Source organism: Anomaloglossus baeobatrachus, chromosome 12 (assembly GCF_048569485.1).
Source record: "Anomaloglossus baeobatrachus isolate aAnoBae1 chromosome 12, aAnoBae1.hap1, whole genome shotgun sequence".
Taxonomy (NCBI): Eukaryota; Metazoa; Chordata; class Amphibia; order Anura; family Aromobatidae; genus Anomaloglossus; species Anomaloglossus baeobatrachus.
The window spans coordinates 106,307,691-106,325,570 of record NC_134364.1 but is presented as its reverse complement, the minus strand read 5'-3'; the positions used below and the strand labels follow the sequence as shown (position 1 = coordinate 106,325,570).

The 17,880-nt window shown below is 43.7% G+C and overlaps 1 protein-coding gene across 1 annotated transcript; it reads left to right on the top strand.

Annotated features, from left to right (window-relative positions):
• Positions 1 to 3,689: 3,689 nt before the first annotated feature.
• LOC142257629 (olfactory receptor 12D1-like) lies at positions 3,690 to 4,637 on the top strand. Its single transcript, XM_075329767.1, has one exon. It carries the CDS (start codon positions 3,690 to 3,692, stop codon positions 4,635 to 4,637), a length of 948 nt encoding a protein of 315 aa, XP_075185882.1.
• Positions 4,638 to 17,880: the final 13,243 nt, after the last annotated feature.

Genomic DNA, 17,880 nt, shown 5'->3' with positions numbered 1-17,880 from the left:
CTACTGAAGAAGAGCATGAGCCCGTTTTATTGGAAATGGAGCTGCAGGACCATATTCAAACATGATAAGGACCCCAAACATACCTCCAAGATGACTACTCCCTTGCTATAGAAACTAAGGTTAAAGGTACTGGACTGGCCAAACATTTCTCCAGACCTAAACACTATTGAGCATATGTGGTGCCTCCTCAAATGGAAGATGGAGAAGCACAAGGTCTCTAACATCCACCAGCTCTGTGATATCATCATGGAGGATCAAAGAGGATTCCAATGGCTCCTGTGAAGCTCTAGTAAACTCAATCAATTGAACTCTTATTAATGCTATCCTAGAAGACTGCCTACTATACCTGTCCACAAACATCTCTCAGACTATATATTTGGTCATACAGGCCAAATATAAAGCAGCTATCCTCAATAAAAAAAATCTTTACAAAGTATTAACATATTTTCTGATAAATTATAAGAATTAATGTTTTTGCACCCAACAATGTACAATCACTTGGCCAATTCCTTTACTTGCCAAACACAAAAGCATCGGTGGTCAAATATCAAATATGCCAAATCCTTATCCTATCTGACATCATTAGCAGGAAAAATTATGAGCTTCAATACACATTAGATTGCTGGCAGAGCCCACTGATATAGGTGGGTTTATCCTCTGTTAGTAGGGATGAGCAAACCCAAACTGTAAAGCTCTTTGTCCGGGTCTTGAACACAAACACATACTTTTACCTGTACATCTGGTACCTGTTTACCTGTTGGTTTTCTCATCCAAATAAAGCTGAAAAAAGGCTTTTCAACTATTGGCATGGTTGTGATTGGCTGGTGCACCACTGTAAAAAAAAAAAATATAATGTGGGCTTCTGCCCTATGTTTGTTAACCAGCACAGGTAAAACAGAAAGCCTGAAAATAGCAGCCAGCAGCAGCCGCTAGCAGAGCCGATGATCATGGTGGAGCGTTGTGTGGTTTACGTCGGACCTTCAGAGTGTTTAGGGGTTAAAAAATTGGTGAAAGAGGGTATCTGGTTTTTTTTTCCGAATAAAGGATTTTTCTGTGTTTGTGTTTATTTCTTTTAATTTACATGGTTAATGATCTGAGTGGGATGATGAAAGGCAAAAATTGTGCTGCCAGTGAAGAACCACTGATCCAAAGATGGTGAATTGGTGAATTGTTTTGTCAATGCGTTTCTGAGAATCAATCTCCTTCATCAAGACAAAAAAAATCACATGATAATTTTTGTCAGTGGTTCTTCAGCGGCAGGGCGGTTTTTCCTTTTTATCCTCCCACTCAGATAATCATCTGCACGGGTGCTGCAGCATCCATTTACATACATTAATAATAGTTGTAACTCTCAGAATATTTCAAGGTAAGCCTTGGAACATACAAGAACCCTCTCTGTTTTTCAGGTAAGACCATATCTGCGCTCCTTGTCTTTCTCATAGAAGCCTCCACATTACGAACCTAGGGCTTCATTGGTAGCTGTGAGTTTTGACAAACCACAGGTATCTTATGTAATACCCCAACTACCACTGCAACAGGGCAATCTGTATGACCAGTGTAATGGGATAATACAGGAAATAAGGTGGAACAGGGTTCCTAAACTGACCCTATGACTAAGGACCCTGAGCTGTCCCTTATCCCGATGATAGACTTTGTGGTAGTCAGGGTTGAGCCTCCATCATGACCCTGTCTCCTATTCAGGCCCTAACAACTGTATCCGCACCACCTAGGGGAATGACCCGGATGGAGCTTAAACACCCACCTACACAGAACAAAGAAAGGGATAACAAAAACTCCTATCTAAAACCTGCTCTTTGGGATAACACAGGTGCACGGGTACGGTACAAAGAAAAGGAGGGAGGAAAAATGACTAACAACAATTGCAGCAGGTAATAGCAGAAAAGAACAGACCTGTCCATTCTGCTCCTGGCCTAGCACCAACTAAGCTGAATATCCAGTAACATCTCCAGGAAGCAGAGGGATTATATCTATGCCAGAAATGATCAAATGGCTGAGAGAGACTGCTGCAGCACAGAAAGGAATTAACCATTAACTGCCCAAAGGAAATTAACAGCGTTAAAATGTGCATGGTGTAAGATGGTGATAGAGAGCGCTAAATCTGAGCCTGTCTTGACACACATGACAGCCAGATAAAGAGCAAGAATTGGAACATCTAATAGATTCGCCAATTCTTTGGCAGCTGCTGGCTGCTATTTTCAGGCTGGAAAGGGCCCAATAACCATGGAACTTCCCACCCTGATAGCATCAACCCCCAGCTGTCAGCCTTACCTTAGCTGGTTATCAAAAATGAAGGGGGATGCCACATCATTTTTAAATCATTTATTTAAATCATTTTTAAAAAATTCTTGGGATTTTCTTTTTTTAATAACCAACTATGGTAAAGCAGACTGCTCAGGGTTGCAGCCCTTATTGTTCTGCTTAACACTCCCTGGTTATCAAAAATAGGGCAGGAGCCCACACCATTTTCTTTTAAATTATGTATTTTTACACTACAATGCAGCAAACTGCTCAGCATCTAATCACAGACACCAACACAGAGGGTGGGGGTCATGTGTAGAAGTCGGCAACCAATCACAGATGCTGCCACAGAGAGTGAGCAAGTAAGTAATGAATATTCATGAAGTTTAATAAGCGGGCCATAAAAGGACCCAGAAAAGAGACTGGCTGGTTTGGTATCAGGGTATGTATAACTGGCTTGCTCTTATTCCCATTTTGCTTCCTTTTGCAGTCCATTAGCGTTTACTACAACCATTTTACAGCCATTTTGCAGCACAGAAATTCAGGTACTTATTGACTTGTATGGAGTTTGGAAAATGGGTTCAAGTTCTGGTCAAATTCAGTTTACGAACCAAACTTTTTTTCACGTCAATGCGAATTTGGAGAACCTGAATATCCACGGGTTCACTCATCTCTATTCATTAGTGTAATGTGTCTGGAGGCCTTAACTGTATCTATTGTATTGATAGTTATTCTTCATTTAATGACCTCAGTGTACTTTCTTCTATATGAAATCTGTAAATAGTCTCCTTGTTTTAATTACCACTTTAATTGTAGCTTACGAATATGCGACTTAATTCCTTTAGGGACCTCGTTAGAAATAGATTTATTCCCAGACGACTTGTGCATCTTTTATATAAGTGATTTGAAGCCTTCAAATACATTTGGAGCATTACCATTTCCCAATATGAGAATTCCGGCTATTTTAGAGAAATACTCATACTTTATTGACCAACAATACAGTAATTTATTCCTTTTTTTAAGAACAAATGTCTCCCACCCTAAACTCAACACTTTAGTAGATATGTGTGGTTATATCATATAGAACATTTTATATATAAGGTTTAACATGTTGGAGAAACTTTGCTATTTTGCTATAAATATGTACATAATATATTTTTGTGATATTTCATCTCAATGGAGAAAAAACTCAATTCAAGCTTCATAAATTATATAGGGCATGTTTTTTTAATTCTGGAACTTACCGTAAATGTAGTTGATAATGGTAAGTGCTGGAAAACAGATATGCATAATTTTAATTAATTGATATCCGATTAACATGAGACTATTAAATAATTTAACCTTTATATTAATCATATATTTTCATCTTAATGTCAATGTCCAGGTCCCATATAGTTGGAGCTCCAACGTTTCTGTTGAGAAATGCCGAAATGGAAATACACAACTTGACTTCCGTAGATGGTTTCATTCTTCTGACCATCACTGATGTTCCACGCTTTCAGATCTTCCTTTTTATTCTTTTTCTCATGTTCTATCTGTTTAATTTATTAGGAAATCTCACCATTGTTCTTCTCATTATTATAGAACAGTCTCTTTACAAACCGATGTATTTCTTTTTGGGTAACCTTTCATTTTTGGATGCCTTCTACTCAACTACTATAGTTCCGACAATGCTGTCAGGCTTACTTCTAGGTGACAAGAGAATATCAGTCTTTGGTTGTATGGCTCAACTCTACTTTTTCCAATTTCTGAGCACCACCGAGGCCTTTCTTCTTTCTTCAATGTCTTACGATAGATATGTTGCCATTTGTAACCCTCTGAGATATCATGTCCTCATGGGAAGAATGTCCTGCATCCAGTTGGCTTCCAGCTGTTGGCTCATTGGATTTCTTTATTCTTTATCACAAACAATTATAACTTTTAGGTTGCCTTATTGTAACAAAAGGCAAGTTACACATTTCTATTGTGACATAAAACCAGTTATAAAACTGGCTTGTGCAAATACAAAGCAAAGTGAACTTCTAGCATCAGCCCTTTTTGCTATTGTGGCTTCCAGTACATTTCCAATGATTGCTGTGTCCTATATATACATTGGAAGCCATCTTTTGAAAACTCAACCTAGGCAGCAGAGACTTAAAGCCTTCTCCACTTGTACTTCTCATATCACGGTTGTTTTATTTTATTTTGGAACATTCTTGGGAACATATCTGGGTCCAGCCACACAGGACTCGTTAAAAAATGACAGAATGGGTGCCATACTGGTCACAGTTGTTATCCCAGCCATAAATCCTCTTATTTACACACTGAGAAACAAAGAAGTACATAAGTCTTTTCAAAGGCTATTGGCTCAAAAACAACTTTGCCTAAAATGTAACTGACACGTCTAAAAAATAGTCCAAAAAATGTGACAAAAATAATATTCAGCCTACCGCTGAATGCCTTAAATATCAGAAGGTCAATTTGATGCATAAAGGATCACCATGGTTGGAAGCCCAGAGGAACAGACTTCAGAAAATACGGAAAAAAACATCCAGCACCATAACGGAACTCCAACCAGAAAGACGAATAAAACATTTTCTCTTTCTTTAGATCTTCATGTTAAAAATGCAAAAAGGTTAAAAAGACATAACCAGCACCTGCCATGTTTCGGACCCTAAAACATGGACCTTACTCAGAGGTCGACCTCATAGGTCCAAAACATGTCAGGTGCTGGTTATATCTTTTTAACCTTTTTGCATTTTTTAAAATGAAGATCTAAATAAAGAAAAACATTTTTATTCATCTTTCTGGTTGGACTTCCATTATGGTGCTGGATGTTTTTTTTCCTTATTTTCTAAAAAATGGGACCAAAATGTATGCTTTGGATCAGTGTTGCAAAAAAAAATAGATGAATAAAAAAAGTATTTTTCTTAATGAACAAAGACTTGTTCAGCTTATTGTTAATAAATTAAAGATTGAAAATAGATTGCAATTGTTAAGAATTCTAAACCATGTTTTCACCATTTGCAGCTACAGTGGTGTGAAAAAGTATTTGCCCCTTTCCCGATTTCTTATTATTTTGCATGTTTGTCACACTTAAATGTTTCAGATCACCAAACAACCTTAAATATTACACAAAGATAACAAGTAAACACAAAATGTAGTTTATAAATGAAGGTCTTTATTATTGAGGAAAAAATTAATTCAAGCCTGCAGGGCCCTGTGTGAAAAACTGATTGCTTCCTCATCCGTTAAGACATAAATTAACTGTGGTTTATCACATCTTTGGGAAGCGGAGTTCAATTTCCCTAGCCACACCCAGACCTGATTACTGCCACGCCTGTTCTGAATCAAGAAATCACTTAAATAGGACCTGCTTGACAAAGAGAAGTAGATCAAAAGCTAGACATCATGCCTCAATCTAAAGAAATTTAAGATCAGATGAGAAACAAAGTAACTGAGATCCATCAGTCTGGAAAGGGTTATTTATAAAGACATTTCTAAAGCTTTGGGACTCTAATGAACCACATTGAGAGCAATTATCCACAAATGGCAAAACCATGAAACAATGATGAAGCTTCCCAGGAGTGGCAAAAACATGGAACAGTGATGAATCTTCCCAGGAGTGGCCAGCCAACCAAACTTACCCCAAGAGCCCAGTGATGACTCATCCAAGAGGTCACAAAAACCTAACAACAATATTCAAAGAACTGCAGGACCACTTGCCTCAGTTAAGGTCGGTGTTCATGATGACTCCACCATAAGAAAGAGATTGGGTAATAATGGCCTGCATGGCAGAGTTCCAAGATGAAAACCACTTCTGAGCAAAAAGAACATAAAGGCTTATCTCAGTTTTGCCACAAAAGATTTTGATGATCCCAAGACTTTTGGAAGAATACTCTGTGGACTGATGAGACATAAAAATGAACTTTTTGAATGGTGTATGTCCCATTACGTCTAGCATAGAGGTAACACAGCATTTCAGAAAATGATCATACCAAGAGGACAATGTAGTGGTGGTAGAGTGATAGTCTGGGACTGTTTTGCTGGTTTAGGACCAAGAAGACTCACTGTGGCAAATGGTACCATAAATTCTGCTGTCTACCAAAAAATTCTAAAAGACAATGTCCTGCTCATGACCCCAAACTGAAGTGCACTTTGGTTATGCAGCAGGACAATAATCCCAAACACACCAGCAAGTCCACCACTGAATGACATAAGAAACACAAAATAAAGCCTTTGGAGTGACCTAGTCAAAGTCCTGACCTTAACCTGATTGAGATTCTTTGGAATGACTTTAAAAAGGAGGTTCATGCTCGGAAATCCTCCAATGTGGCTGCATTACAACAATTTTGCAAGCAAAGATGAGTTGGCCAATAATCCATAAAAGCATCGTAAAAGACTCATTGTCAGTGATTGCAAACACTGTTGCAGTTGTTGCATCTAAGGGGGTCCAACCAATTATTAGGTTTAGGTACAGTCCCTTTTTCACACAGGGCCCTGTAGGTTTGGATTTCTTTTTCCCTTAATTATAAAGACCTTCATTTATAATCTGCATTTTGTGTTTATTTGTGTTATCTCTGTCTAATATTTAATTTTATTTAGTGATTTGAAACATTTAAGTGTTCCAAACATGCAATAGAATGAGAGATCAGTTAGAGGCAAACACATGTCATGGGTGTATCACGGGTGACAGACAGTCCTGTCGTGTCCGGCTATAGATGGTCACAGCATTTAGCTGCACAAAGTGCTTCCTGACGTTCTATCATTTCTGCTTGCTTTTCAACTCTTTCCCTTTAGGACCCTGTGGTGTTCTTCAACCTGTCAGCTGCTTTTCATTAGTGCCTCCTTTGTTCCTTTATATACCTTCACTTCCTATTACTCGATGCTGGTGATATTTCATGTGCCTTTATCAAGTATTCAGTGCTAGCAGTCGTTGTGATTGTTGCAGTTCCTGTCCTTGAGTCAACTGAAGTTATGTGTTGTCTCTGTGTATCTTTTAGCACCTAGTGGAGTTGAGAAATAACTCATCCCATCCACTCCATACCTAGGGCCCAGATCAGGGTCAGCCTAGGGTCAGGTATCCAGCTCAGCGCATAGGTGCAGAACTTATCTAGGGCAGTGAGGGAACCCGGGGCCCAGCGGTAGGCTTGGTCAGGGGTTAGCATCTCCCTCTTTCTTAGACACAGGGTTTCCCTTCCCTTTCGCCATTCGCTTGGTACTTCCCCATACCAACTAGATATGTAATATTATTTTAATAATACCCATATGACTTCTTGATTTGACATCCTCATACAATGTTATTGTTGCAGCATGTCCTGCAAATGATATCAGTCCGGGACAGATAATGAAAAGAGGAGCCAGGAATGCTGGAAGGTAGGAAATGGCTTGCAGGACTTTTGTCTGATGACCCTGCAATGATAATGTGGCCACTTGACAAGGGTCCAGCAAATCGATTTGAGCATCTCTAATGGTCATGTCACACACAACGACAGCGACGACGATGTCGCTGCTAAGTCGCCATTTTCTGTGACGTAGCAGCGACCTTGCTAGCGATGTCGCTGTGTGTGACATCCAGCAATGACCTGGCCCCTGCTGTGAGGTCGCCGGTTGTTGCTGAATGTCCTGAACCATTTTTTGATCATTGCTCTCCCGCTGTGAAGCCCACATCGCTGTGTGTGACAGCGAGAGAGCAACGAACTGAATGTGCAGTGAGCAGGGAGCCGGCTTCTGCGGACGCTGGTAACCAAGGTAAATATCGGGTAACAAAGCAAAGGCTTTGCTTGGTTACCCGATATTTACCTTCGTTACCAGCATTCGCAGCTTCTTGAAGCCGGCTCCCTGCTCCCTGCACACGTAACCAAAGTACACATCGGGTAACTATAAGCGAAGCGCTTTGCTAAGTAACCCGATGTGTACTATGGTTATGGAGCACAGCGTCGTTACATGGGTCGCTGGTGACTGGAGGCTGATCTCTCTGAAGATCTGCCTGTTAGACATCTCACCAACGACCTTGTAGCGACGCTCCAGCGATCTCTGCCAGGTCAGATCGCTGGTGGGATCGCTGGAGCGTCGCTATGTGTGACAGTACCTTTAAAAACACATTTACAGCCAGTTTTAAATTCATTTGCTTAGAGTACAAATTGAACAATTCTTATGTGCCCATCAGCCACAACAAGGTGTACTTTTCTTTGAGAGACACCTTAATTTTGTCCCATCATATGCTGTTTTTTTTTTGGAGTTATAGACATTTATTGATAGTTTTCATCTGTGATATGTAAAAAAACACTGACTTGTCTCTGTGAGTTTTGCATGGACACATATAATGCTTGCATATGCTCAGGGCAGATCAAAGTGCGCCTGCACAGGACCTCAATATCGGCTAGTGTACATGACGTAGAACGCGTGATCCACACTAGCGTCAGAAGGAGGACAAAGATGGCCGAAAGAGGAGGCATAGGACCCGGAGAACGGAGACGCCCATCCGACCAGTCTGCTCCGCACCGACTGTTAGGTATTATAAACATCCGGTGACAGGTTCCCTTTAACAGATGAAAATAAACAACTAAGATAGCAAAAATCGTTTTCATTTACTTGCATATTATTTCTGCACACATAAATATTCTCCTAGGAAAGCCAAATTCATGTTTATTAAGCTTTTGGATTGATGGACAGCACTGTAATTGTTGAAAAGTAAAATGAATCATCAAAAATAAAAAAAATCCTAATAATTCTGCACACAGAGTAGATAGACAGTTTTGTATTGGACATTTTAAAATATCCTCTTATTCAGACAGGTCAAATTTTAACCCCTTCACCAAAGAGCAAATTTTCCGTTTTTCATTGTTTTCTTTGCTCACTTTCTTCTGAGAGCCATAACTTTCATTTTTCTGTCAATCTTGCCATATGAGGGCTTGTTTTTTGCAGGATTACTTATACTTTTAAATGAAACCATAGGTTTTACTGTATAGTTTACTGGAAAATGGCAAAAACTTCCAAGTGCGGAAAAATTACAAAAAAAGGACAATTGCACGATTGTTTTGGGGGTATTTTATACACCGCATTCACTGTATGGTAAAACTGTGTTAGATTGATTCCTCAGGTCGGTGTGAATTCGTGGACATCAAACATGTATAGGTTTACTTTTATATAAGGGTTTAAAAAAAAATCTGAAGTTTGTCCAAAAAAAGTGGCGCACTTTTTGCGCCATTTTCCCTGATCCGTAGCGTTTTCATTTTTCGGGATATAGGGCTCATTGACAGCTTATTTCTTGCGTCTCGAGCTGACTTCTTTAATGGCACCTTTTTGTGCAAATGTTACATTTTGATCGCCTGTTATTGCATTTGGTGCAAAATTTGCAACAACCAAAAAAACTTAATTTTAGCTTTTGAAAAATTTTTTGTCGCTACACCGTTTACCTATCAGATCAATTGATTTTATAATTTGATATATCAGGCATTTCTGAATGTGGCGATACCAAATATTTGTATATTTTTAATTTTTTTAACCCTTTAATTTTCAATGGGGTGAATGGGGGGTGGTTTGAACTTTTAGGTTTCTTTATTATTTTTAATTTTTTAAAACATTATTTTATTATTTTACTAGTCGCCCTAGGGCGCTTTAAGGATCAGCAGTCTGATCGCTCAATTATTTCTGCTTATCAGAGCTGCATCCTTCTGATCAGCAGAAATGCTGCCTTCTTGTTAGAACTGGCGCTCTGTCAACTGTAACAGGAACTATGTCATGATAGCAACAGGAGTCATCACATGCCTCGTTGTTACCACGGCAACCATTGGCTCCCCATGATCGCATCACAGGGCCTCCAATGGCAGCGGGGAAAGGAGATTTCCTTGCCATGGTTATTTAAATCGTGACGTCACATGTTGACGATGCGATTTAAGGGGTTAACAGGAGTGGGTGGATCGAGGAGGATCCACCGGCGAGGCACACGTCTGCCATTTAAATCAGCAGACAAGTGAAGGGATTGCTGCTGGCACACCGCAGCAGCCAGCGATGATCTTCCCTTCATGACTTAGGATGTACCGTTTCATCCTAGGTTGTAAAGGGTTTAACACTGTTGAGGTACTGTTACACTACATTATGTGCCATAGTTTCACCATAATGAGCAATACATTATATTAAAAGTTTGCGCACTGAAACCACAGATAATGGAATATTTTGCTAAATGAATAAGACATCCAGCACTTCCTCAGGGCAAATAAAACTGATACAAATTAAGTACCCTGAATATTTTTTGGGGGGTTAATTCGCCATACGGTTACAAAGATATGGGCCTTTTTCAACGCTAATTGCTATGGTTTTTGCAAACGAGGTGTGGCTTACAGGATCCTCAGGGGTGTGTTTTTAAAATACTCTTCATTATCAACCTGTGAGCAGTGACCTCTTGGTAATTACCATAAAACATAAACCAATAAACATTAAACAAAAAGGCCCATGTGTGGAACTTTATAGAATATTTAAAAACAAAAAATCTCTCTCTTTCTCTCTCTCTCTCTCTCTCTCTCTCAATATACTGTATATATACATTGTCTTTAAATGCTGCATATATTATTCAGGAGAGAAGCTGAAATACAATAAGAGTACAAACTAGATACTTTGTTCCTTATTACGTCGGTTCTCTGTCTTTTTTATGCCTTTCCCTGTAGCACAGATTCTCTTAGGGTTCTTCACTTTAGGCCAACACTTCAGGTATGACTAGTCCACTAACAAAACTGTGTGCCATGCCCTGACTCTGGTGATATGCGTCATAACCTCATGAAGCCCTGGCCAAAGAGGAACCGAGCAACAGAGTAAGGGAGAAAGAAGTAGCACGGAGAATGAGGCAGGCAGTCTGAGGCGGTGTAGATCAATGTGAGCTGTGAGTTGAGTATTATTATTCAAAAAAAACTTGCCTAGCCCTTTTTGATTTCGCTAAATGGAGGTCACAGCTGGCTACCATTGTGCTGAATTCTCTGAGAATGAAATTTGCATTCTTGAAAAAAAACTTTTTTTTGTAAAATTTTCCATATTTGTAAAATTTGAAACTTGTACATGTGTTGAGATCTGGAGGGAACATAAGCCCAATGGGACCCCAAAGATATTACATTAAGAGTCTGGAGAACTTGTGAATGGGAAAGAAAAGACTGTTGTGTGGGGGATCTAGTGGATGTGTGTTGTGGAGAGAATACAAACATCTTATGTAACTCAAGAAATTATTTGTAATTTTGGTTCTCAGTACATTTGGCAATACATGAAATTGACTTACAAATCTTAGTTAATTGTAATAACCAAGATTCCAATATTTTTGAAAACTTGTTATTGACCTCTCTGATACCAAAAAGTGGGAAAAATTCCAAGTGGTCTGAAATGATTTTAAAAAACAAACCATAATTCTGATACTTTTTTTGGGGGATTGTGTTTTAAGGCATTTGGAGTACAGTAAAAATAACATGGCAGTATTAATTAAAATGCCAGTAAGATTGTGGCTATATCAGAAGTCTAAGGGGTATTTTGCATGCTGCGACATCGCTAGCCGATGCTAGCGATGCCGAGCGCTATAGTACCCGCCCCCGTCGCACATGCAATATCTTGTGATAGCTGCCATAGCAAACATTATCGCTATGGCAGCTTCACACGCACTTACCTGCCCTGCGACGTCGCTCTGGCCGGCGACCCGCCTCCTTCCTAAGGAGGCTGGTCGTGAGATATCACAGCGACGTCACACGGCAGGCGGCCAATAGCAGTGGAGGGGCGGAGATGAGCGGGACGTAAACATCCCGCGCACCTCCTTCCTTCCTTATTGCTGGTGGAGGCAGGTAAGAAGATGTTCCTCGCTCCTGCGGCTTCACACACAGCGATATGTGCTGCCGCAGGAATGAGGAACAACATCGTATCTCCTATCGGTGCGTCATTATGAAAATGACCGACACTACACAGATCACCGATTTACGACGCTTTTGCGATTGACTCGCCCACCCCAGGGCTATGGGACACCCGGTGCCGGGCCGGACTAGTCCGGTGGTAGTCAGTGGTGGCTGGGCCCGGCTCCGTGGCCCTGGTGGGTGTCAGTAAAATATGTGGCTTGCTTAATAATGGTTGTGTTCGTGACGCCACCTGTGGTATGCGACTATTAAGCCACCGCTGCTGTGTGGGGCCTCCGGGATGGTGTTATGGCAGCAATTGTGGTTCTGCTCCCCACAGGTGGAGCAATGCCCGGGGCACAGTTGGTGCTTGTGAATGTCTATGCAGCTGAAATAACAGAGATCACTCAAAGGGTGCAGTTCAAGTTCTTTACTCACACTTCTTGTCACAGTACTGTAGGGACCCTTGGACTGCTGGGACCACCGCCGTTTCTGGGTGATTCTGAGAGTGAAAGCCGGTACCCTTCTCTTAGTGTCTCTTTCTTCTGCTGTCTTCCTTAGCCTTGCCTTTGATAGGATAAACCTGGCTTGGCCTCCACTACAGCCTCCAGGCTGGGGGGTAACCTGTCGGCTGATTACCCCTTTTCTGGAAGTTCTGCTATGGGTTCTGGCCCTGGGAGTCTACAACGTTCCCTGGGCCTCGGTTTTTACTGTTTGGAGATTGTCTTTGCACTCCTCCAGTCTCTAGGGACCGTCCCCTGTCGCAGCTTGATCACTCCACCGATGTTCTTGTGGAACAGGCCACCATAGCTCTAAACTGCCCCGACAGCTATACAGACTACCCGTGGCCCTGTGACTCCTTCTGCCTTCTACGTGGTGTCACCTGGACCTCTGGGTCCCAGGATCTTCACCAGGAAGCGTCTCCTTCTGTTTCTCTGCTCCTGACTGACTTGGAGCCTTTCTTTCCTTCTTTCTTTCTTTCTTTCTTTTCTCCTCCTTGCCTGCCTCCAGCAGGCCTCCTCCTCCCTCCTTTCTCTCGTTCTTCTTCTCCAACTACATGCTCACTCTCTCCCTCCCTGAGGTAGACTAACTAAACTTGACCTTCCTCTCTGTGTCTGCTCTCAGATGGCTCCTCCCACCTCCCCAGTTGCCCTGTTCTACCCTATAGGAGCAGGGATGGGTCTTATGACCCCTCCCAGCATGCAGCATGGGAGGGCTGTCTGCCACTTTCCCTGGTCCCAGTGTGTTCCTAGCAATGGGTGTAGTGTGGATTTACCAGGGGACCGGAGTTCACTCTCTTCCTCTCCCAGAATGGGGCATCACACCGCTGGATGGGGTGCAATGACCTGTGGCGACGGAAGCCTCAGGGGTGCCACACTCCCCCACAGTAAATCCCAGCACGTCCTCGGGCTGAAGAACAACAAAAACATGTGGAAGAACTGCAAAACATTTTTGTTATGAATAACATAAAACAATAAAACATTTCTTCCCTTTATGGGTGGCATAGATACTTAAACGTTGTAAACTTCTTATAAAGAAACTATGTGTGCACTTCCAGTTCATTGCACGGTTTGGGCACATCCCCCATAATTCTGGTAGGGGGCACAACGGGTGCAACTATATACATTTCTTGGCTACAACAAGTCCAGTAGCCTGGCAGTTTGTTTCTTTTCAAACAACAACAATGGGGCAAATACTCAACCAGCCACTAAGTCCAGTGGCCTGGTTACACAGGACACATAAGACATCACATTTACCGGGGCCCACATTCCAGTTCAGTGGCCCGGTACACATAAACATGGGGGGTGACATCTTCAAAAACCATGAGGGGCAGTACAGCAGGAAAGGGTGTCATCTTCGAAAAGAATAATGGGGTAAAACACAAGGGACATCTTCAAAAAGAATGCAGGGCAGACAGGGGCTATTTACAGTTCAGCTGCTTCTTACTTCTTTACTCTTCATTGCTGGGGTCCTTCTTTGGCAGGGCCCTGGGCAGCATGTAGGCCATGGAGATCCTGGTCTGCGTCTCCTGAGTGGCTGTCGCAGGACCTCTGCTCAGTTCTGTGGCCTGGGTCTGCCTTGAGGCAGTGCTGCTGCTAGGGGAGAGGCTGCGCGCTTGCATTGTGCGGCGCCACTCTGGTTCTTCTGGGGCCTCTTCTTCCTTCAGGATTCGCACATGCAGCGCATACCACCCACGGTTCCCCATCAGCCGTGTGTACTCGACCACATCACCCAGCTTCGCATCTCTCCCTGGGTGGCCTCTGGGCAGGTGCTCCTCGATGTCTCTTCGGGCCACAAACACGTCCTTGCCCAGGCCGGGCTCCCTGATGAAGCCCCAGCCACCAGCTTGTCGGAAGTCCACTACTAGGCCCCGTCGCACTGGGCCCTCGGATCCTTTCAGGGCCTTCCTGACCTCTTCTTTGGAGGCCAGATTAGCGGCTTCTCTGGCCCTGCGTTTCTCCTCCTGGAGTTCCCGCTCCCTCTGGTACTCTATCACCAGCCTCCGGCATGTTAACTCGCTGGCCAGGGGAGTCTCCTTGGGGAGCAGCGGCCGCTGCAGCCCCCTACTTTCAATGGGCGCTGCGTCCCAATTCACTCCCGGGGATGCCATTCCCAGGAGGCTCACAGGGCGACTCGGCAGGGGACCCGCTAGCTGTTCAGGATCCACCCCTCCACAAGCTCCGTCTGTGGGGGTCTCAGGCAGGCCTCCGGTGCCCCACCGGGCGTCCGCCGGGTAGGCTGGGAAGGCCATAGGGTCGGTAAAGGGGCTAAGCGGGGGCGCGTGGCGGGACCCTGGGTCCGGACTGGTCGGGATTTCTGGTTGCTCACCCTACTTCCGCTCCGCGGCATCCATCCACCGCTCCAGATCCTCCGGTACCCTCGGCGTTTCTTTCTGCCGGTCCGCTTCTACTTCCACGCTGCTCAGCCTCCGGGCCAGGACTCGCATCTCCTCCCGGAGCAGGCCCAGCTCAGGATCCTCTCTTCCGGTCCCTGGTGCACCTTGCTGCAGCTCCTCCGCCATGCTACCGACCTGGGGAATGCTGACTGGAGCACTGCTCGGGTGCTCGACCACGCCACTCGGCTGCACCCTTTCCCTTCTTGGAGGCGGGGCCGGAGGCTGCACTAGCATCTGGCGCCAGACTGGCGCCCAGCCCATCACGACCGGCATCACTCCGTTTGCGATAAGGTACATTTTCTTTATCTGCTGGTCTGGCATTTAGACTCTCTCTGCCAGCCGGCCAGCTTATCTTAGTCGCCACTTCTTCCCCCACCTTCTATGGCGGGCACTGCTTCGCGCTCTTTTCTTGGACAAGGGGGCGGGGCTTCTCTTCGCGCCCTTTCTTCTTTCACGCCCCCCTTCTTCCCGCGCTCAGTGACTTCAATGGCGGCAGTTTCTCAGTAAAACACAGGCTTTTTCACGATTCTTCAGGCGCACAGTACCCGGTGGAACCGGGCACGAAATCCTGTTTGTGACGCCAAAGTTGACTCGCCCACCCCAGGGCTATGGGACACCCGGTGCCGGGCCGGACTAGTCCGGTGGTAGTCAGTGGTGGCTGGGCCCGGCTCCGTGGCCCTGGTGGGTGTCAGTAAAATATGTGGCTTGCTTAATAATGGTTGTGTTCGTGATGCCACCTGTGGTATGCGACTATTAAGCCGCCGCTGCTGTGTGGGGCCTCCGGGATGGTGTTATGGCAGCAATGGTGGTTCTGCTCCCCACAGGTGGAGCAATGCCCGGGGCACAGTTGGTGCTTGTGAATGTCTATGCAGCTGAAATAACAGAGATCACTCAAAGGGTGCAGTTCAAGTTCTTTACTCACACTTCTTGTCACAGTACTGTAGGGACCCTTGGACTGCTGGGACCACCGTCAGGGACCTCCGCCGTTTCTGGGTGATTCTGAGAGTGAAAGCCGGTACCCTTCTCTTAGTGTCTCTTTCTTCTGCTGTCTTCCTTAGCCTTGCCTTTGATAGGATAAACCTGGCTTGGCCTCCACTACAGCCTCCAGGCTGGGGGGTCACCTGTCGGCTGATTACCCCTTTTCTGGAAGTTCTGCTATGGGTTCTGGCCCTGGGAGTCTACAACGTTCCCTGGGCCTCGGTTTTTACTGTTTGGAGATTGTCTTTGCACTCCTCCAGTCTCTAGGGACCGTCCCCTGTCGCAGCTTGATCACTCCACCGATGTTCTTGTGGAACAGGCCACCATAGCTCTAAACTGCCCCGACAGCTATACAGACTACCTGTGGCCCTTCGACTCCTTCTGCCTTCTACGTGGTGTCACCTGGACCTCTGGGTCCCAGGATCTTCACCAGGAAGCGTCTCCTTCTGTTTCTCTGCTCCTGACTGACTTGGAGCCTTTCTTTCCTTCTTTCTTTCTTTCTTTCTTTTCTCCTCCTTGCCTGCCTCCAGCAGGCCTCCTCCTCCCTCCTTTCTCTCGTTCTTCTTCTCCAACTACATGCTCACTCTCTCCCTCCCTGAGGTAGACTAACTAAACTTGACCTTCCTCTCTGTGTCTGCTCTCAGATGGCTCCTCCCACCTCCCCAGTTGCCCTGTTCTACCCTATAGGAGCAGGGATGGGTCTTATGACCCCTCCCAGCATGCAGCATGGGAGGGCTGTCTGCCACTTTCCCTGGTCCCAGTGTGTTCCTAGCAATGGGTGTAGTGTGGATTTACCAGGGGACCGGAGTTCACTCTCTTCCTCTCCCAGAATGGGGCACCACACCGCTGGATGGGGTGCAATGACCTGTGGCGACGGAAGCCTCAGGGGCGCCACACGATCATTTAGCGGCGCATCTAGGCTTTACACATTGTGACGTCGTTACCGGTGCCGGATGTGCGTCACTTTTGATTTGACCCCGACGATGTCGCAACGTGCAAAGTACCCCTAAATTTATATATTCATTTTTTATTTCGTTGTTAAAAAAATGTTGAACTTTGTAACAAAAAATAATTTGCGTGACCAGTTTCTAGTGAGTTGACTTTTATCGATACTATTTTGAGGTAAGAACAGCATTTTTACGGCTTTTCATTGCATTTCTGGAGAAGATACAGAGACCAAAAATTGAAATTCTAAGATTTTGATTTTTTTTCTTTACAGGGTTTACTATACACGGTACTTAACTTTATAATTTTGCAGATCAGATTTTTACAGAACGGCAATAACAAATGTATATTTCTTTTTCAAATTTATTTTTTAAAATGTGATGTGATTTTAGGTTTCAAAGGTTTATATATTTTAATATTTTTGAAAAAATGTATTCATTAATACTCTAATTTCAGTTCCCCTTATGTTGGAAGAATACACTTCAATATTACCATTTTGTAATATATATTATAAAAGATTATCTACTATGAAGCTTGGCCTTTGGCTGGGCTTCATGGAAGTACAAAAAATGGCAGATAATTAAAAAGCAGCTATCGAATTTAACTCTTATTGCTGCTGATACAGGCTGATGTCAGCTCTATAAAACAGCTGTCATCTTCCTGGTATGGAGTAGCCTGCTCCATAAAAGCTAATCTTGACTGTGATGTACAGATACCACTGGGAATGTGTATGTGCTAGCAGCATCAAGCAGCAAATCATGGTGCAGATGTCTTCCCGATTTTCAATAATTATTTGTCCTTAAGATGTAGATGTATTTGAATATAGAAGCAGCTCAGGAAGTCGTCAAAAATGACATTCAATTGGCCAATGGTAAATAGTTTTTAAGACTGAGCATTTTATGATATATTTTAAAATCCATAAAATGCACCCTCCTTCTCAATTCCAGCCTATATGACTGATGA

What these genes read in the sequence shown, in the direction of transcription:
- LOC142257629 (XM_075329767.1), top strand. Translation starts at nt 3,690, where the DNA reads ATGGAAATACACAACTTGACTTCCGTAGATGGTTTCATTCTTCTGACC.